The following is a 20,664-nucleotide window of genomic DNA, read 5'->3' on the forward strand; positions in this document are numbered from 1 at the left end:
TTGTCAGCGAGGGCTGCCTGGCCCCCCGGCCCCCGAACTAGGCGCCGATCGCAAACCCTGCGCCGCGCATGCTCGCCCCGCGGCCTCCCGGTGTCGTGCATCAGCGTGCACTTCTCCGGCAGCGTCTTTTGTCCGTCCCCGGGCCCACGACGCTCCGCAAGGGTCTGCACTTGGCGTGCGTCCTGCCGCCGCGCCAGCGCCGAGCCCCGGGCCTGGCTCCGGGTCCCGCGCGTCCCGCCCCGTCCCTCCCGCCTCCTCCCGGCCGCCACCGAGAGGTGTCCTCGGTGTCCTCGGGGCCGCGGGCCCTCGGGCGCGGGGAACAGCGGGAAGGCGGGGGCAGGGGACGCTCTCCGGGAGCCGCTCGCGCTGCGGCGTGGGCGGCAGGGACGCGGGCCCGGGGCTCCCGGGTCCCTCCTCGGGGAAGTCTGCTGCTTGGTGGAACCCTTCAGCGCGGCGACCTGGGTTCCGGGCTGCGGCGGTACCTCCCCCGGGGGCCCCTGGGCCACCTGCCCTGTCCTTCTGCACTTTGGCCCGCGATGGTCACGTCACCCATTCCCTCCACGACCCCCCCCCCCCCGACAGATACAGTCAGTGGGTCATCTGGAAACGCGTGGGTGTGGCAGGTGGCTGTCAGAGCTCTGAAAAAGGGAGCATGTGAGGGGAGGGTTACATTTTTCGCGGGGTGGTCAGGGAAGCCCTCCCTGGGACTGGGACAGTTGGACAAAGGCTGGAATGAAGTGAAGGATGGAGCCGTGCAAACATCCTGGGGAGAAGCATTCCAGGCCGCGGAAGGGGTGGGGGTGGGGGTGGGCAGCAGGTGCAAAGGCCCTGAGGCAGGAATAGACCCCAAATGTTAATCTGTGGGGACAAAGAAAAACTCTAAAGGGTTTGGGGAAGGGAGACACCGAATCACACATCAGACTGATCTAAAAGGGCCCCTCTGTGGCCCGTAGCCATGTATGGATGAGGACTCCGAAGGGAGGCAGGACCCCCAGGGAGGAGTGGAGATAGTTCCCCTCAGTCTGGGTCCATGGCAGATCTATGGCACAAGGGCCAGGGGACAGGCCTTGAGCTGAAGCGTGGGAGTTGGGTGCTGGGCATAGACAGCAACAGGCCACAGAGCAGGGTGAAGCATCCACCCTGAGGTGGGAGGTGGAGAAGGAGGCCAGGAGTGGGGGCAGAGAAAAGTCGAAGCATGGCAGGATTTATACCGCTGCAGTCAGGCCAGGGGCCTGGGTGGGGGTACGGCCACGGAAGGACACTGGGGGCAAAGCAGTGACAGGGCAGTCCCAGGGTGGTGGCCCAACCTCAGACACTCCCCTCCCCCATGGACCAGAGCACATTGAGGCCAGACCAGAAGGCTCCATTCGCTTTCCTGAGGGGCCCCAGGGGACAGGGGCTCCAGGAGAGGAGCCCAGAGATGCTCCGCCCTCCTGCCCCGCCCCCAGGCGGCTGCAGAGGCCACTCAGACCAGGGCCATCGCCCCCAGGGAGGACGGGCTTCCTCCCCAGCCCCAGGGCATCCTGACTGCTGCCAGGTGATCTCAGTCCTGTCCCTTGGAGGTCCCTGCAGCCCTAAGGGAGACTCCTTCTGGCGCAACTGAAGCATTCTGGTGTCCCGAGGTGGGGGTAGGACAGTGCAGTCCGGCCGTGGGGACACCCCCAGGCCCCTGTGCCTTCCTGGAGACGTGGAGGGAGGGCCCTCCTGGTACGATGGGCCCGTCACTGCCTGGGGACGGGAACTCTGGCCCAGGCACACACGCAGCCCCAGGACGAGGGGACAAGAAACAGCAGCCAGCCCAGAACCAGGGTCCACTTCCCCACCCAGACACCGCCGAGCACCAAAGCAGCTACGTGGGGACAGCAGGTGCTGACCGGACAGCGCGGAGCCAAGAGCCTGGGGGATCAGGGCTGGGCTGCAGCTCCCTCCTGGGGACATTCCGTCCTCCCAACACAAGACCCTGGGCGGCTCCTGCACTGGCTGGACTGGCCCTGCCCCCTCAGGCGCCCCCTCAGGGTCCTTCCCGTGTTTAATTCACTCAGAGAGAGAAACGGGGACCCTTCATCCTCTTAAGCCGGGGCTGCAAAGCCAGCGCCTAGGGGTCGGTCAGCCCACGGGACCCGAGGAAGGGGACAGCTGTAGGGACAACGGGGATGGGGGGTGAGGGGACCCCAGGCCTGTTGGAAGTGCGCTGCCCTCACTGCCACGGACAGAAGCCAGAAATCTGGATTTTATGTGATCTACCCAGAGGTGCAAATATTGGCCAATAATTGAGATGTCTGGGGATCCCTGGGCGGCCTGAGTGGCAGATTCAGCCTGGGACGGTGGCAGGTGGCCGGCCTTGGCCTTGAGGAGCTGGGTCCCTTGTCTCAGCTGTGGCTGAGGGGGGCAGGGCTGGTGCTCTTTCCCTTTCTTCCTCCTCCTCCTCCCCTGCCCCCACCCTTCCCACCTCTCCTCTCTTCTCTTCTCCCATGGGGCTTCTCCCCTCCCCAAGGGACTGCCCCCTCTGCCCCTCACATTCCCCTCTCTGGAATCATCTCCTCCCCCAAGCAGGGAGGATCAGCCTTCAGGCCTCGGCTACACGTGGGGAGAGTGGGTGTCAACCCTGCCCAGCTGGGTGGCGGGGGCTCCATCCCAGTTCCCAGGCCCCGTGACACTGGCTGGAGTGGGGGGACAGTGGCCCACAGACGCTGGCCAGAAGCAGGTCTCCGGAACCATGAGGGCCTCACGGAGAGCCAGAAGGAACTCTCTGGCATGGCTGGCCTCCCCATGTCCCCCCCCCCCCCCCCCCCCCCGGTCACACCCCCCATGCTAACCGGGTGCCACCTGGGTGGCCCCAGACACCGGCCCATCACCTGGGGCTGCTGCCTTCCGGAGGGGCTGAATCTCTCCCCTTCTTCCCTGGGGATCGTCCCGCCACCTGCAAAGGAGGGACAGAGAGGGACCCGGGAGGCCGGCGGCGGGTGGCTCAGCAGAGCGCGGGTCCCAGGGTGAAGCCAGGAGGCCGCCTCTGTCGCAGGGCGTCGCGGGAGGGCGTTGCAGGGATGGGGGTGAGACCGCGCGTCTCCGGGTTCCCCTAGCGGCACTGGGGGGCAACCTCTGGCCGCCACGACCCTTCTCACTACCGGCCGACTTGGAGGCGGGGGTGGGGGAGGGTGAGCAGCTGACCCCTGGCCTCGCCGGCCTCCGCAAGGGCCCCGGCGCCCCTTCTTTTCCCGGTTCACCGCCTTCCCCCCGCGAGCGACGCCAGCCCCACCCCACCCCCACCCTGCCGCGGCCTCCGCCTCCGCCTCCCCTGCCCCCACCCCGGCTCCTGCCCGAGCCCGACGGGGCGGCGCCCGCTTGGCCCGCGGCCTCCTGGACGCCCCGGCCTCGGGCCCCGACTCCCCGCTCCCCGCGGCCTCCGGCGCCGCCTCCGAGCCCGCGCCCCGCTCGCCTCCCGCGCGCCCGCACCTCCCGCCTTCCCAGGCGCTCGTCAGCCCCGCCGGGTCCCCGCGCCCGTGGAGGGGGGCTCGGGCTCGGCCAGGCTGGAAATGCGCTCCCGGCGGCTCCCGCGGCCCGCGGCCTTCCGCAGGACCACGGCGTCCACCCGGCGGCCCGCCTCGTCCACCTTCTCGCGGGCTCCGCGAGTGTCCCGGCGCGGGACGGGCAAGACCGCGGGGAGGGCCTCTGTCTGGCCTCGCTTGTCGCTCCAGCCCAGTGACTCCATCACCCAAGCGACTTTCAGCATCTCCCCTCCCCGCCACGGGCCCACGGGGCCCACGGGTCCGCACAGGCCGCGATGGCCACAAACTTGGGACTGTCCACCCTCTCGTCTCCTGGCTCCCGGCGTCGCTGTCCCTGGGCTCCTGCTGCCACGTGTCTCTCACCGCCAGCAGGGCCACTAAAGCCGGGCCGCGCTCCCCTGGGCCCGGGGCTTCTCCCCTGTGGAGGCTGAGGGCCTCGCCCCCCGGGGCTCTGCCTCCGCCCGCTCCTGCTTGGCTTTGTCCGTCCCGTCACCAGGGCCAAGAACTCGCGGGGACCCGCTCCTCCGCCCGCGTCGCTCTGCAGGGTCCACTCCTTCTTCCTGAGCTCCTTGGCGGCCTCCTGGAGCGGGCGTGGAGTCCTGGATCACCAGCCCCAGAGAGTCGTCGGACTCCCGCCTGGCTCTCTCTCCTGGCCCTGCTGGGCCCACCTGTTGCCTCTGGCTGTGTTTCTGCGAGGCCGGCGGCCCTTCCCTGGGGGGAGCTGGCCTTCCCGGGGGCGGGCCCTGAGCCCTGGGCCTGGGTCTCCGAAGCGAAGCGGGAGAGGGGGCGTGTCCCCGGGGCCTCCAGCGCCTGCGGCCCGCCTCCGAGGGCCCCTCCTCCAGCAGCAGGCCTTTCATCTGCCTCAGGACCCTTGTGTCCTCCGCGCGGTCGTGACACAGAACCCTCCGGACGCCGCCCTTGCCCGGGATCTGTCTGGGCACGGAGGCGTGAATTATGGCCTCGGCAAACTCCACCGGGCGGCCTCGGCCTCCTGGTCCCTCGCGGCCCTAGTGTTGCACAGCCTGCACGTGCCGGGGCGGGGGTGGGGGGGCAGGAAGGCCGGCTGCAAGACGGCTTCGACGGCCGCCTCCTCCAGGCCCTCCGGGATGCCGGTGACCAGTAGGGCCCCGTGCATGTCCGCGCGCAGCCCCCTGCCCCAGTGGCGCAAAGCCTGGTGGCCATGGTGCCTCCTGCCCACGGGCACAGATCGCAGCGGACTCGGGCTGGGGCGCCCTGTGCAAATCCAGCCCTGGAACAGCGCTGTAGGCCTTGGGGTGCAGGTTCCAGCGAATGTGGCAAGGGTGAGAGCTGGGGGTCTCGGGGCTCCCTCTGCCTCTAGTCGGCTGATGCGGCGGCCTTTCTGATGCCCCCTCTCCTGGGCTGTTGGGGGATCCGCGGGGGGGGTGGGGGGGGGCTACGTGTCACGTTCAGGGATGCCGCCAGCCCGGCTGCGATGCCCTTTTTCCCTGACAGCGGCCTGAGTGACGTGGCTCCTGGTCAGGTGCCCCGGAGGGCGGCGCCGTGGCCACCTTAGCGGCTAGGGGAGGGGAGCGGGGCCCGGCGGAGTCTGGGCGCTCACCTGCTCTCCAATCCAAGCAGTGGCGAGGCGACCCGACTTCTAGGTCCTACGCCTGCCTGGATGGGCGCGCCCCTCCCCCAGCTGGGCCGGGTCTCCGTGGTAACGCTGCGGGCTGGAGCGGGAGTCAGCGTGGCTGGGGTCCCAAGTGCTGCTCCAAAGGACAGGAGGAAAGGACGTGGAGACGGGCGGTCCCACCTGCACTGATGAGCCCAAAAAGGCCAAATCCCCAGGGGACAGCGAGGCGTCAGGACCGGACCTCCATGGTCCCCTTCGGGACAGTCCAGGTTTCAGCCGGATGTAATCCCGTCCCCTGTGTACAGGTGGAAGTCAGGATGTGACGCCGAAGTCTAGGAGACCTTGGCCTCACACAGTGGTACCAGGACTCATGCTCGGGGAAGGAGCCTTGTTCAGCGTGATGGGTGTCACCCAGGCATCAGTAAGGGTCCGCGGGCTTCACATGTGAGGTGTATATATCACTGAGGGTATACAGACCTCATTCCCGGAGACCACGCTTCATTCTTGCTCGTATTCCTGGGTCAGAAATGGCACCTACAATCAGTCGTGTGTGTGTGTGTGTGTGTGTGTATATATATATATGTATATATATATATAATTTTGTATGTGTATATATATATATATAATTTTGTATGTGTATGATCTTCAGTGAGATCAGACCTGAATTCCGGTTCCCAGAGAAAGCATTTGCCCCTGGCCGGGGGCCATTCACGGGTGTGAATATCACAGGTACTCTAAACACGTTTCTTTCACGTCGTTTATCTGCCCACTCTATGTAAATCAGGCTCTGTGGTCCAGCCGTCCCATGTCTATCCTGGTTCTCCTTCTCCAGTCCCCCCGCCTCCCCCAATCCCGGGAAGGTTTCTGAACTGCCCCCAGGCCTGGGTTCCGCTCCTCTGTTATACGGCAATAACCATGAACCCTACCTCCTAGGACTCTGATGGGGGTTAAAGTGGACGATCCATGAAAACCCTTTGGAACAGATGCTGACCCAGAGTGGCTGTTCCCTAGAAGGTCACCGCCGTGGAAATCATTTATTGAGAACTTAGCATTATATAAGCATCTGTTAAATAAAACGAGGCATCCAAACACCTTGGGCTTTTTTTGTTCTTTTTTCTTTCTCTTTGATGTAGGAAGAGAGTTTATAGCAATGTTACCATGGCAACGGGTGGGGGGACCAAACTGCTTACTCACTTCCCTACCAACCCCCCTGAAGCCCTTCCTATTTTCCCTGCTTTTCCCTTCTCTTACCTTCCTGATCCCCCAGTGGATGGGACCCTGGTCTCCAGAGCAAAGTGGTCCAACAGAAATCTAATTGGAGCCCCAAATGCAAGCCACATGTGTAATGTTGAATTTGTTCTGGCCGCCTTCAGTAAATACAAGGAAGCAGGGGGGTTTCATTTCGTTCTAAGAACAGACTTCATGGGGTGCCTGGGCGGCTCAGTCGGGTAAGCAACCGACTTCAGCTCAGGTCACGACCTCACGGCTCAGTTCCTGAGTTCGAGACCCGCGTGAGCGCTGAGCCTGCTTTGGATCCTCTGTCCTCCTCTCTCTCTCTCTCTCTGCCCCTCCCCTGCCCGCCCTATCTTAACAATAAAATAAAATCATTTTTTTTAAAAAAGAATGGATTTCATGTATCCTGAAATGTACACAATACGACCATTTACGTATCATCAATTTGAAACAATTATTTTTTTTAATTTATTATTCTTGAGGGAGAGAGAGAGGGGGAGAGAAGGAATCCCAAGCAGGTTCCTTGCTGGGACGCCCATGAACAGCCCTGACTTGTTTCATATCTTCCATGCCCCTCAGATGTACCACCAGGCATTCACGTCTGTGCAGAATCGATTTACAAGGATCTGAGCCCAGAATCCAACTCTGCTTTATACATAAACACGATGCATCTTTTTTTTTTAAATTTTTTAAAAAGTTTTTTTTTCATTTTTGAGACACAGAGAGAGAGAGAGACAGAGCGCAAGCAGGGGAGGGGCAGAGAGAGAGGGAGACACAGAATCCGAAGCAGGCTCCAGGCTTCGAGCTGTCAGCACAGAGCCCGACGCGGGGCTCGAACCCACAAACCGTGAGATCCTGAACTTGTTACGGAACCAGGCTGGAACGCTGGCGGAAAAACCAAGCGGCACTCAGAGATCTTGGTGGATCGGAGATTCATTTAACACCGGCGGGCTCAGAGGAGACCGTTTCTCCAAAGATCTGAGCCCCGAATGCAAGCGGGAAGGGTAATTTACAGTTGTAAGCCTCCATATTTCGGGGGGGGGGGGGAGGGTTTGCGCACGCAGCAAACAAAGGAAGAAGAATCCAGACGAGGGGTCTCTAAGCTAGAGACCAGAGTTTGTTTTAGCCCCATGGGCCACCTTTGGCGTATTTTATTCACTTGTCCAACAACATGAGCTGAAGTTGGACGCTTAACCGACTGAACCACCCAGGCGCCCCCACGACACGTCTTTCCAAACACGGTTTTCATTGCCACTGACCATGCCCGCTTTTATTCTAGTGTCTGTGCCCCAGTTCCAAGTAATTCCATCTGGCCTCCCCTCCCCTTACCTCTACATCCACACTTGGTCATGAACGGCAGGTGCGATCATCTGTCCTCTTCACCCCACTTTCTGGCTGCTGTGTCCCCCCAGAAGCTGGCCCCATTCATTTCTCTCCCGGGAGGCGGGGGGGGGGGGGCGCGGGAAGTGGGGCAGAGTGGGTGGGGACAGGGTCCCAGAAGCCAAGTAGAGAATTAGAGAGTCTCAGAAACTTCCGGAAGAAGACTGCGGCACCCAAGAAACGGAAACATTGCAGAAGCGCCAGGGCACAGGATCGGAGTAGGCCTTGAACCCTGAGCCCTGTGAGCGAACGATCACACGGGCACCAGCCAGGCAGGGCGGTAGGAAGCCCGAGGGTCCTGCCCAGCCCTGGTTGTTGCCTCCACGGTTCCCATAGAAACAGCTGGAAGAGAAGGGCATATCAAACGCTTGGCACAATTCTTCTCCCACCTCCCTGTGTCTGAGGGGAAGGAAAACAGGACAAAACAAAAAACCCGAGCCTGCTTGTGAAGTGGTAAAAGCAACCATTGAGACAGGGGTTCTCATAGTGTGCTCCAGGAACCCTTAGGGGTTCCCAGAGGCATTTCATGGGGTCCGTGGGATCAAACCTGTGGTCACGAGAGGACTAACGCGTTATTTGCCTTTTTCACTCTCAGTCTCTCACCAGTGTTCGGTGGGATTCTCCAGAGGCTACGCGGCGTGGCGATGTTGCAACTGGCTGAACGCAGAAGCGGGTAGGAGGATCCAGTAACCTCTGTTGAATCAGACGCGAAGGAGAGTTGCAAGAACGTAACACAACGCCATTCTCCTCTTGAATTGGTTGATTTGGGAAAATAATAGCTATTTAATTAATTAATTAATTTAGTTTTTTTGATGTTTTCATGCATCTTTGAGAGAAAGAGAGAGACAGAGCGCGAGCAGGGGAGGGGCAGAGAGAGAGAGGGAGACACAGAATCGGAAGCAGGCTCCGGGCTCTGAGCCATCAGCACAGAGCCCGACGCGGGCCTCGAACCCACGGACCGCGAGATCGTGACCTGAGCCGAAGTCGGACGCTTCACCGGCTGAGCCAGCCGGGCGCCCCTGGATAACTTGTCTGAGAGCTGTTCCCCGCTTTGGTTACTCAAAGCGTCCTTTGCTTAGAGCCCTTGTGGGTAACGTGTCTCAGAGGGACTGTCGTTAATACGTCTCGTCTGTAATTCTGCCCGCCGGGTGGAATTGCACAACGAGAACTCAGCCCATTTTACCTCTTTATCGTCCCCTCCTCCCAGGCGAGACACCGATCACGGTTTTAAGACACGGCTGCGAGTTCCGGGTCGTCCCCAGAGGTGGGGGTCCGCATCCCCCTTCCTTGACCCTGAACCTGGGCGAGCTTTGCGGCTGCCCCCAGTGATAGCGTGTGGCGGGAAGGATGTCCTGGGGCTTCCAAGGCCAGCAACGGAAGGCTTTTGTGTGCAACTCAGCTGCCGGGCTGCGAGGACGCCTGATTCACACGGATAGACCACTTGGAGGCACGCCAGTCCTCCGGTCAGGCCACCCCACACCAGGCCCTGGACACAGGAGAGGCGAAGCTTCCAAGGGCTCCCAGGCCTTTGACGTTGGTGTCACCTCGACCAAGGCCCCAGACCTCGTAGGGCTGAGGGAAGCTGTTCCCAACGGCGCCCTTTCAGCGCTGTTGACCGCAGAATCCGTGAGCGTAGGCAAAAGTTGTGGTTTTATGGCACAAAGTGGTTTTATGGCACGCTGCTAAAGACGTGACGATCCACACCCTCGCCCCATCCTCTTGGGCCGAGTGGGACAGTCCCTGGCACGCGTCCCAGATGCAGATTGCCGGGAGGTAGGGTCTGTGGACTGCTCACTCTCCCAAGTCCCCCAAGCCACCCAGTGCAAGGACTGTCCCCGTTCACGCCCCCACCGTTAGCGCTTGAGGATTCCCGGGCCCCGACCCCCTCTCCCAACGCGGGACGTTATCCAGCCTTCGAAGATTTGTCTGTCTAATGAGTGCAAGGTGATGGCTCCTTCCTTGTTCCCTTCCCGCCGTTGTAGGACCTGCCATTTGCCCAAGACGGGGGACAGAGTTGGGGGAGGGGGTCCCAGGCAGGACACCGCGGTCTCAGGTTCAAGGATCGGATCTATCTCGCCCCGGGGGGGGGGGGGGGGACCCGAGCGGGCTGGTGTCAGAGGTTTGCTCCGTTCAAGTTGAGGCATTGGGCTCGCACCTGCCCATGACACGATCCCACTGACACACAGACCAACACGTTTACAAAAACCCCTGCACCCCTCACACACACCCACCTCTAACACACATCACACACACCTAGAGACACACACAGAAACCCAGTGTCCACTATCCCTCGCCCACTCTCGCCCCGCTGTGGGAGCCAGGAGGTCGTTCCTGCCCGTGCAAGGACAGAGCCCGCCCCAAGTGGCCTGCCAGACTCTCCCTCAATCCCAGCAGAGCCACCCAGAACTCGCCCTAGGGTGGGGTGGGGGGCAGGGAGCTCACACCCGTCCTCCACAAGGCGTCACAAACTTGACCCTGCCTCTCCCCTTTCTATGGCTCCAGTGCCCTCCTCGCGGCGGCCCTTGAGGCCCCTGCACACTGCAGTCCTGCCCTCCTCCCCGGGGGTCTGTCCAGCCTGGAGCACAGGGGTCGCGCGTGAAGCTCCCCTCGGGAGGGATCCCTGTGTCCCCCCACCCCACCGCCCAAGGGACTGTGAACCCCAGGAGGGCAGGGCCTGGGCTGTCTCAGTCGTGGCTGGGGCTCTGTGAGAGCGTGTGGGGAAGGAAGATAAGCAAAGAAAGCCAGGAGGAAGGAGGGGAGAGGAGGAAGAAGAGAGGGAGGAAGGATCTGTAACGCTCTGGCTTCTTTCTTTTCTGAGCCGTGTCCCCAAGCGCCCACCAGAGGGCGCGCTGAGCCAGCACATCCCTCCTGCAGGGGCCTCAGGCTCCCCGACAGACAAAAATGGATCGTAACGGAGAGGATTGCCGCGGAGCCCTTCTACCCAAAGCCCTACTGCGTCCTAGGAGTGCGCTGCAGCCGCCAGGCGCCTAACCCCACGCGGCAGCTCAGAGTAACTTACGAAGGAGGAAAGCGAGGCTCAGAGGCGTTGTTTAACTGTCCCAGGGTCACCCAGCAGCTAAACTGAAAAGAAGCTTCCAGCTCTGACCTTGGCGACCCAACAAAGTTGTGCTCCTTGGTCACATCCACCAGTCCCCACGGGCCTGGCCCTGGCACTCCCCCCCCTTAGCCACACTCCGCCCCCCCCACCAACCGTTCGATCTGGCCACTGGGGGCCTTGTAAACCAGCCACCTGGAAGGCACTTCTTCCCTTACGCTACCCCGCAGAGGGCCACCTCCTCCCTCCAGGCTCAGCTCAGTGTCACCTCCCGCGGGAGGGAGAGCAGTGACCCTCACCCAGGAGATGCGCAGCCGTTCTGGGGAGGGAGCCGCTGTTCCCTGACCCAGAACCGGCTTCAGCTCTTCCGGCCCATTTCCCCCCGAGAATCCAGGCCTTTCCCTGCTAATGCTCACGTCTCTATGCGATTGTGGGAACCCCCTCCCCCACCACGGACCAGGTGGTTCCTGTGGGGACCACTAACCCTCACACCCCCAAGCCTGGCCAATCAGAGAACTCATTCCCCTTCCCCATCCCTGTGATTGCAGGCACGTGACCCAACTGGTCCAATGGGAGTCGGTCCTCAGTCTCTGGCTGAATAAAAATGAATGAAAGGGCCCTGGAACCAGCCATGCCTGAAGCCAATCAACCCGAACATTTATAGTAACACGAGCCGATGAATTCCCTTTTCTGCTTAATCCAGGATAATTTGGGTTTCTGCACTTGGGACCCAACGAGTGCTGTGTAATGTGGCCCCTAAAACATTCTGCAAGCCCTGCCCCAAGAGAAGGTGCGCAGTGGGGCTCTCCGTGCCTGGCAGATAACACCTCTGGCTCCAAGGGCTGGGACAGGGCTTGGAGGGATAAAGAAAAGGGTCTTCTCGGTTTCTCAGACCCAGCACCACCACTTGCCATACGTTCTTGGGGCTTCTCGCTTCCCTCCAGGGACCCCAGGTCTCATACCAACAGGGGACCAGTGAAGGCAGTCTCACTCACTGCCCCCGCTGGAGCAGACCATCAGCGAGCAATTTGTCAGACACGGTGTTTGCAAGACAGACCCATGCTTGGGCAGACTGGCATCTCGGCCACAGGTAGGCTGAGGAGAAAGACATCACTGAGGGCGCCTGGGTGGCTCAGTCGGGTAAGCATCTGACTTGGGCTCAGGTCATGACCTCACGGTTCGGGAGTTCGAGCCCTGCTTCGGGCAAGACCCGCTTCTCTCTCTCTCTCTCTCTCTTTCTCTCTCTCTGATCCTCATGGGATTCTCTCTCTCTCTCTGCCCTTCACTCACGTGCTCCCTCCCCCCGCCCCCTCAGAAAAAAGAGGGACGCCCGGGTGGCTTAGTCAGATAAGTGTCCAACTTCAGCTCAGGTCATGATCTCATGGTTCGTGAGTTCGAGCCCCACGTCGGGTCTGTGATGACAGCACAGCACAGAGCCTGCTTCAGATTCTGTATCCCCTCTCTCTCTCTCTGCCCCTCCCCCACTCAAACATTGTCTCTTTCAAAAATACATAAACCTAAAAAAGAAACAGAAAATCACTGGTTTCACATCTCATATCTTGCCCAGATAGAAGGAGGGGCGTTCCTCCTGTGGTCTGGGACTGGCTCACCACCACAGTGTGCCCAGAGAGGCGGGGTGGGCCAGGGAGAGGAGGGGCAAGGCCCGGGGCTTGAGGAGACCGTTCTGGAAGCATCGTGGGGTGCGGCAGCCCTGAAACACACTGGGGCAGCGCTTTGAGTGTCCATGGGAACAGTTATTGAGATATTATTAAAGTGAGCTCCTAGGGGTCCCTATGATATGATTATTAGTGGTGTCCCAGGGGCTCTCCCCGGAAGCCCAAAGCCCCGCCCGCTCAGCCTGGGTCTCATCCGGCCACCTCTGGGCATGCAGCCCTGACTGAGCAAGGCTTCTCTTGCCCTGTCACACCCAGGTTTAGCTTCAATTCAGACCCTGCCCTCCGGCCCTGAACATTAAACTCACCCCAGATGCAGAGTAACCCCCCCCCCCCCAATTAAAAGCCCGGTTCCAGGATATTGGCCCCGGGTCAGTGAGACCCAGTTCTCTGGGTGAGATGCACGGTCCTCAATCATGAAAGGGCCCAGTGAGCTCTTTAACACAAATGCTCAGCCCCTGGCAACAGCCTAAAAGTGGTTGCCATGGAGATGGCAACAGCCACCTCAGAGAGAGATGGATGCCAGCACCAGGCTTGGCAGAGAGAAACTGCCAGAATGAAGAAGAAGGCGGTGCCTGTTTCACACTTGGCTGGAGCGGGAGACCAGGGATCCAACCCAGGAGGGGCCAGCAGTTGGGGGGAGGGGGTGGGGGGGATGGGGCTGCTCCCAGACACCTCACCCAGGCTAGTCTCAAGGCCAAGCCTGCAGGGAGCCTGGTCAAACCAGCAAAGACATGTAAGCTTCCCCCCCCACCCCGGGATCCTCCAAGAGCCCAGGAGAGGGGGCGTCAGAAAGGCCGCTGCATCAGCCGGCTAGAGGCAGAGGGAGCCCCGAGACCCCCAGCTCTCACCCTTGCCACATTCGCTGGAACTTGAACCCCAAGGCCTGCAGCGCTCTTCCAGGGCCGGATTTGCACAGGGCGCCCCAGCCCGAGTCCGCTGCGATCTGTGCCCGTGGGCAGGAGGCACCATGGCCACCAGGCTTTGCGCCACTGGGGCAGGGGGGCTGCGCGCGGACATGCACGGGGCCCTACTGGTCACCGGCATCCCGGAGGGCCTGGAGGAGGCGGCCGTCGAAGCCGTCTTGCAGCCGGCCTTCCTGCCCCCCCACCCCCGCCCCGGCACGTGCAGGCTGTGCAACACTAGGGCCGCGAGGGACCAGAAGGCCGAGGCCGCCCGGTGGAGTTTGCCGAGGCCATAAATCACGCCTCCGTGCCCAGACAGATCCCGGGCAAGGGCTGCGTCCGGAGGGTTCTGTGTCACGACCGCGCGGAGGACACAAGGGTCCTGAGGCAGATGAAAGGCCTGCTGCTGGAGGAGGGGCCCTCGGAGGCGGGCCGCAGGCGCTGGAGGCCCCGGGGGCACGCCCCCCTCTCCCGCTTCGCTTCGGAGACCCAGGCCCAGGGCTCAGGGCCCGCCCCCGGGAAGGCCAGCTCCCCCCAGGGAAGGGCCGCCGGCCTCGCAGAAACACAGCCAGAGGCAACAGGTGGGCCCAGCAGGGCCAGGAGAGAGAGCCAGGCGGGAGTCCGACGACTCTCTGGGGCTGGTGATCCAGGACTCCACGCCCGCTCCAGGAGGCCGCCAAGGAGCTCAGGAAGAAGGAGTGGACCCTGCAGAGCGACGCGGGCGGAGGAGCGGGTCCCCGCGAGTTCTTGGCCCTGGTGACGGGGCGGACAAAGCCAAGCAGGAGCGGGCGGAGGCAGAGCCCCGGGGGGAGGGGGGGGGGGCGAGGCCCTCAGCCTCCACAGGGGAGAAGCCCGGGGCCCAGGGGGGCACGGCCCGGCTTTAGTGGCCCTGCTGGAGGTGAGAGACACGTGGCAGCAGGAGCCCAGGGACAGCGACGCGGGGAGCCAGGAGACGAGAGGGTGGACAGTCCCGAGTTTGTGGCCATCGCGGCCTGTGCGGACTCGTGGGCCCCGTGGGCCCGTGGCGCGGAGGGGAGATGCTGAAAGTCGCTTGGGTGATGGAGTCACTGGGCTGGAGCGACAAGCGAGGCCAGACAGAGGCCCTCCCCGCGGTCTTGCCCGTCCCGCGCCGGGACACTCGCGGAGCCCGCGAGAAGGTGGACGAGGCGGGCCGCCGGGTGGACGCCGTGGTCCTGCGGAAGGCCGCGGGCCGCGGGAGCCGCCGGGAGCGCATTTCCAGCCTGGCCGAGCCCGAGCCCCCCTCCACGGGCGCGGGGACCCGGCGGGGCTGACGAGCGACGCCAAGGAAGGCGCCTGGGAAGGCGGGAGGTGCGGGCGCGCGGGAGGCGAGCGGGGCGCGGGCTCGGAGGCGGCGCCGGAGGCCGCGGGGAGCGGGGAGTCGGGGCCCGAGGCCGGGGCGTCCAGGAGGCCGCGGGCCAAGCGGGCGCCGTCCCGTCGGGCTCGGGCAGGAGCCGGGGTGGGGGCAGGGGAGGCGGAGGCGGAGGCCGCGGCAGGGTGGGGGTGAGGTGGGGCTGGCGTCGCTCGCGGGGGGAAGGCGGTGAACCGGGAAAAGAAGGGGCGCCGGGGCCCTTGCGGAGGCCGGCGAGGCCAGGGGTCAGCTGCTCACCCTCCCCCACCCCCGTCTCCAAGTCGGCCGGTAGTGAGAAGAGTCGTGGCGGCCAGAGGTTGCCCCCCAGTGCCGCTAGGGGAACCCGGAGACGCGCGGCCGCACCACCCCCATCCCTGCAACGCCCTCCCCCGGCGCCCTGCCACAGAGGCGGCCTCCCGGCTTCACCCTGGGACCCGCGCTCTGCTGAGCCACCCGCCTCCGGCCTCCCGGGTCCCTCTCTGTCCCTCCTTTGCAGGTGGCCGGATCCCCAGGGAAGAAGGGAAGAGATTCAGCCCCTCCGGAAGGCAGCAGCCCCAGGTGATGGGCTGGTGTCTCGGGCCACCCAGGTGGCACCCGGTTAGCATGGGGGGGAGGTGAATGTGGGAGGACATGGGGCAGTGGAGAGGCCAGCCATGCCAGAGAGTTCCTTCTGGCTCTCCGTGAGGCCCTCATGGTTCCGGAGACCTGCTTCTGGCCAGCGTCTGTGGGCCACTGTCCCCCCACTCCAGCCAGTCTCACGGGGCCTGGGACCTGGGATGGAGCCCCCGCCACCCAGCTGGGCAGTGGGTTGACACCCACTCTCCCCACGTGTAGCCGAGGCCTGAAGGCTGATCCTCCCTGCTTGGGGGAGGAGATGATTCCGGAGAGAGGAATGTGAGGGGCACAGGGGGCAGCCCCTAGGGGAGGGGAGAGGTCCCATGGGAGAAGAGAAGAGAGGAGAGGTGGGAAGGGTGGGGGCAGGGGAGGAGGAGGAGGAGGAAGAAAGGGAAAGAGCACCAGCCCTGCCCCCCTCAGCCACAGCTGAGACAAGGGACCCAGCTCCTCAAGGCCAAGGCCGGCCACCTGCCACCGTCCCGGGCTGAATCTGCCACTCAGGCCGCCCAGGGATCCCCAGACATCTCAATTATTGGCCAAAATTTGCACCTCTGGGTAGATCACATAAAATCCAGATTTCTGGCTTCTGTCCGTGGCAGTGAGGGCAGCGCACTTCCAACAGGCCTGGGGTCCCCTCACCCCCCATCCCCGTTGTCCCTACAGCTGTCCCCTTCCTCGGGTCCCGTGGGCTGACCGACCCCTAGGCGCTGGCTTTGCAGCCCCGGCTTAAGAGGATGAAGGGTCCCCGTTTCTCTCTCTGAGTGAATTAAACACGGGAAGGACCCTGAGGGGGCACCTGAGGGGGCAGGGCCAGTCCAGCCAGTGCAGGAGCCGCCCAGGGTCTTGTGTTGGGAGGACGGAATGTCCCCAGGAGGGAGCTGCAGCCCAGCCCTGATCCCCCAGGCTCTTGGCTCCGCGCTGTCCGGTCAGCACCTGCTGTCCCCGTGTAGCTGCTTCAGTGCCCGGCGGTGTCTGGGTGGGGAAGTGGACCCTGGTTCTGGGCTGGCTGCTGTTTCTTGTCCCCTCGTCCTGGGGCTGCGTGTGTGCCTGGGCCAGAGTTCCCGTCCCCAGGCAGTGACGGGCCCATCGTGCCAGGAGGGCCCTCCCTCCATGTCTCCAGGAAGGCACAGGGGCCTGGGGGTGTCCCCACGGCCGGACTGCACTGTCCTACCCCCACCTTGGGACACCAGAATGCTTCAGTTGCGCCAGAAGGAGTCTCCCTTAGGGCTGCAGGGACCTCCAAGGGACAGGACTGAGATCACCTGGCAGCAGTCAGGATGCCCTGGGTCTGGGGAGGAAGCCCGTCCTCCCTGGGGGCGATGGCCCTGGTCTGAGTGGCCTCTGCAGCCGCCTGGGGGCGGGGCAGGAGGGCGGAGCATCTCTGGGCTCCTCTCCTGGAGCCCCTGTCCCCTGGGGCCCCTCAGGAAAGCGAATGGAGCCTTCTGGTCTGGCCTCAATGTGCTCTGGATGAAGGGGGAGGGGAGTGTCTGAGGTTGGGCCACCACCCTGGGACTGCCCCGTCACCGATCTGCAGCCTGTTTCCCCCCACACACACCCACCACTCCCCCGCCCCGGGTCGCCTCACCCAGTACAAGCCTTGTCCACACCCAGGCTTCTCAGGCCCAGAGCAGGGACGCGTTTGTAATTTGGAGATAAGAGGGCCCACGTTCAAGGCTGATAACCCACTTGGCCCCCTGGTCCTTGGTCTGTGCTCTAGCAGGGATTCTAGCCAGTGACCCTCTGGGTGCTGGCCATATGGGTTTTAAGTATTTTTGTGTCATTTCTGCCTGCAGCCGTCTTCTCTGGACGAAGGAGAGAGAGCAGAAAGACCTGGTCCCCTCCCCAACAGGGACCGGCCGAGGAAGCGGGTTGGAAATCGGCTTCCCCAGCTCCAGGCTGTACACACTGATGTCACTGAGAGCTCTGAAATCGAGTGGGTGCAGAGTGGGGAGACACGAAACCTTTTCATTTTGTGTCCGCACCTGTATGGACCACCTGCAGTCTTCCTTTCCCATCCCTCAATGGCTTCTTGGGCCCAGCCCAATCACATTTGGTGGGAGAAAAGTCCCTCCAATCCTGTTTATTTTTTAAAATGAAAAAAAAATTTTTTTGACATTCATTTAATTTTCGAGAGAGGGAGAGAGAGAGAGTGTGTGTGTGTGTGTGTGTGTGTGTGTGTGTGTGTAAGCGGGGGAGGGGCAGAGAGAGAGGGAGACACAGAATCCGAAGCAGGCTCCAGGCTCCGAGCCGTCGGCACAGAGCCCCAGGCGGGGCTCGAACTCCCGAACCGCGAGATCGTGACCTGAGCCGAAGTCGGCCGCTCGACTGACTGAGCCTCCCAGGCGCCCCCATCCAATTCTGTTTCAAACTCCATCCTCCTTCTCTCTCTTTCTCCAGCTGTGGTCCCAGGACTTGCAGTGGGGGCGGGGCACCTCCTCATCTCCTCCCCGGCCCCCTCTTCTGGGGTCTGGGCCCCCACTGTATTCACTGTGGGTGAAGGCCACGCAGGGAGTCACGTGTCTCGGATCCGTCCTATCAATGCCAAGGTTCCTCGGTGGGCTTTATGGCTTCTTCAGCCACCACCGACTCCGATTCCGCGTTCTGTGGCTGCAGCATTCATGAACCACAGGTATGGAATCTTTGGACATGATGAGGGATGAAGGGAAAATCATAAAACAAGGAGGATGACAGATTCTCTATCCCCCTAAGTGATACTGCTCCCAAGAAATTAACAGCATATTCCCCGGAACCAGGACGGGGAACCACGAAGAGTCTGTACGGGTCACCTATTGCTGGGTTGGAAATTGTCCCCAAGCCTAGCACCGTAAAACAACAATGTGGGTTCCTATCTCACATTTTCTGAGGGTCAGGAATCTGGGAGCTGCCTCTGGGTGCTTCTGGCTCGAGGTCTGTCCTGAATGTGCAATCAGGATGTCGGCTTGGGGCCGCTGTCATCCGAAGGCTCGTACGGGGCCGGAGGGCGTGCTTCCCAGGTGGCTCACTCCCGTGGCTGTTGGCTGGACAGCCAGTGCCTCTCCTCACGTAGGCCTCCCCGTGGGACTGACGCGGCAGTCGGCTTCCCCCAGAACGAGCGTTGGCAGAGGGAGAGCATACGGAGGCCTCGATGCCCTCTCATACAATGCCTCAGAAGCCACACGCAGCCACTCCTGCCATTTTCCGTTTGTTGAAAGTGAGCCTCTGTGTCCAGACCTCACTCACCGGGAGTAGACGTAAGCTCCACCTCTGGAAGGGAAGAGCATCCGAGAGTGTCCGGGCAGAGTATAAAAGCAGCACGGAGATCCTGACCATTCCTGGTTCATCTTCTGCCTAACTCATGAAAATGAAAGCCACACATGCAGCGGGGGACACGTGGCTCCCTCAGAAGTTCCTGCGAAAGCAACGGGCTAGCTGATTTTCTCCAATTCTCCATCCCAGCGCGGGCTCCTGCATTAGGATTTGGCTTGGGGGTAAGAGGTAAAAGGTCTGTAATGGCCTCACGGGCAAATTCCTTCTTTTCTGGAAAGCACCTTCTGCCTGTGCAGGAATCTGCAGTTTCTGCCCTGTCTAGATCTAGGGAACAGTGAGACAGGCAGTGAAATTACAGCAGAGAATCATTACAGGGCAAAAAAGGGAGCCCAGTGCACCATTAAGGAGATTTTCTGGGACAAGCCACAGAATCTTCAGCATATAGTGGCTCACACACAGGCAAGAAAGTCAAGCAGTGGAAGTTGCTGGGGTTTGAATTAGCAGCCCAACAATGTCAGTTTCAGAGTCTGTGATTCTCCTGGCCTCTCCTCACAAGAGGAGAGTCACAAGGTAGCTGCCGCAGCTCCAGACATCACATCACACACCATGTTCAAAGACAGGACGCAGGGGACCGCAGAAAGCAGGAAATTTCTCTTTGTTAAGGGTGGGAACACCTTCTCCCAGAATTCCTCAGCAGACCTCCTTTTATATACCTTTGGCCAGTACTGAGTCGCTTGACTACCCCCTGACCAGGGTGAGGCTGATTAAGGTCAAAAAAGCTCTTTCTTTCTTTCTTTCTTTCTTTCTTTCTTTCTTTCTTTCTCTCCTTTTCTTTTTTCTTTTTCTTTCTTTCTTTCTTTCTTTCTTTCTCTCCTTTCCTTTTTTCTCTTTCTTTCTTTCTTTCTTTCTTTCTTTCTCTCCTTCTTTCCTTCTTTCTTTCTTTCTTCCTTTCCTTCTTTCTTTCCTTCTTCCCTTCTTTCTTTCTTTCCTTCTTTCTTTCAATGTTTATTTTTTAGAGAGAGAGAGAGAATGCGCACAAGTGGGGAGGAACAGAGAGAGAGGAAGACCGAGGATCCAAAGTGGGCTCTGTGCTGACAGTGCAGAGGCCAAAGTAGGGCTCAAACTCACAAACAGGGAGATCGTGACCTGAGCTAAAGTCAGACGCTTAACCGACTGAGCCACCCAGGCACCCCCAAAGTTCTGTCTTCTACTTGAACAAAATCTAGAGGCGCCTAGAGTCCCTGTTCGGCCCACTTCTCTCCCTCACATCAGCTGCCTGGTCTCTCTATGGATATCTGAGTTTGGGAGCCCTGCTCGAGTGTGAGCACGGGTCAGCTAGGGATGTTTTGGTTACAAATCAGAGAAAACCAAACTGATAGCAGGCACAAAGATATAAAGATATTTCTTAGTTTCTCAATTACAGCTTTGGAGGAAAGAGGCTTCTGGGTTTAATTAGCAGGTCAAGTATGCTATTGAGAACCCAGAATTGTTCTATTCTTCCAATTGTTGCTCTTTGCCTTCCAGTTTATTGCCTCACGGTCACAACATGGCTGCTGAGCTCCGGACATCACCTTCTCCCACAACAGGTAAAAAAATGGATAGGTGGGGTGGTGACAGCCCTCTCCTATCCTGCATCTCCTCTTTTATCCAGTCACAAACCTATTTCCCAAAAGCGGCCAGCGCACTCATTGGCCAGAACTGGGTCACTGCCTACCTGCCCCTACAAAGGAGTCTAGGAAAAAGGAGAGCTGGCTTTTTTCACCACTTTAGTATGAGGTGGTAAATGGGAGAGGAGTTATTAGTGGCTGTTAGATCAGCCAATCAACACTATCGGTGACTGACGTGACCTCATGCCCACTGCAAAAATAATTTTTAAACATTGAGAGAGAAAGAGAGAGAGAGATGGAGATATTCTTTCTCTCCCGCAGTGGCAGTGGGAGAGATACTATTTTGCATCATAAAATCCATCTACAGAATCAGCTTCCGGGGGGGGGGGGGCGGGGAAGAATCGGCTTCAAGAAGGTGAGAATAAATCGTCGTGGGTCTTCTCCATCACATCAGGAAAGGATCGCTTCCCTTCCACAAGCA

General features: G+C 61.0%; 2 protein-coding genes, 1 long non-coding RNA gene and 1 pseudogene across 3 annotated transcripts in view; 3 read left to right on the top strand and 1 right to left on the bottom strand.

Annotated features, from left to right (window-relative positions):
• The window catches only part of PNMA8C (PNMA family member 8C), a 32,965-nt gene extending 20,670 nt beyond the window's left edge, over positions 1-12,295 (top strand). Inside the window, exons 2-4 of the transcript XR_008423271.1 lie at positions 8,309-9,345; positions 11,317-11,931; positions 12,139-12,295. The gene's annotated coding sequence lies outside the window, so the exon portion shown is untranslated. The remainder of the gene's footprint in view (positions 1-8,308; positions 9,346-11,316; positions 11,932-12,138) is intronic.
• On the bottom strand, positions 3,476-4,696 carry PNMA8B (PNMA family member 8B). The gene is given in 9 exon segments (XM_053906453.1): positions 3,476-3,736; positions 3,739-3,830; positions 3,833-3,893; positions 3,896-3,993; positions 3,996-4,105; positions 4,148-4,223; positions 4,226-4,277; positions 4,280-4,482; positions 4,485-4,696. Coding segments are annotated over 9 exon segments (1,110 nt in total). The 5' UTR covers positions 4,642-4,696.
• Positions 12,296-13,411: 1,116 nt separating the features above from the next.
• On the top strand, positions 13,412-13,991 carry LOC128778084 (paraneoplastic antigen-like protein 8B; annotated as a pseudogene).
• An 892-nt stretch (positions 13,992-14,883) lies between these two features.
• On the top strand, positions 14,884-20,558 carry LOC109253193 (uncharacterized). The gene is made up of 4 exons (XR_002074281.2): positions 14,884-15,273; positions 17,728-17,959; positions 18,539-18,797; positions 20,101-20,558. It is a non-coding gene; the product is annotated as an uncharacterized LOC109253193 (long non-coding RNA).
• The last annotated feature ends 106 nt before the right edge of the window (positions 20,559-20,664 follow it).

This window comes from Panthera pardus, unplaced genomic scaffold (genome assembly GCF_024362965.1).
Source record: "Panthera pardus isolate Hobbes unplaced genomic scaffold, ASM2436296v1 HiC_scaffold_18, whole genome shotgun sequence".
Taxonomy (NCBI): domain Eukaryota; kingdom Metazoa; phylum Chordata; class Mammalia; order Carnivora; family Felidae; genus Panthera; species Panthera pardus.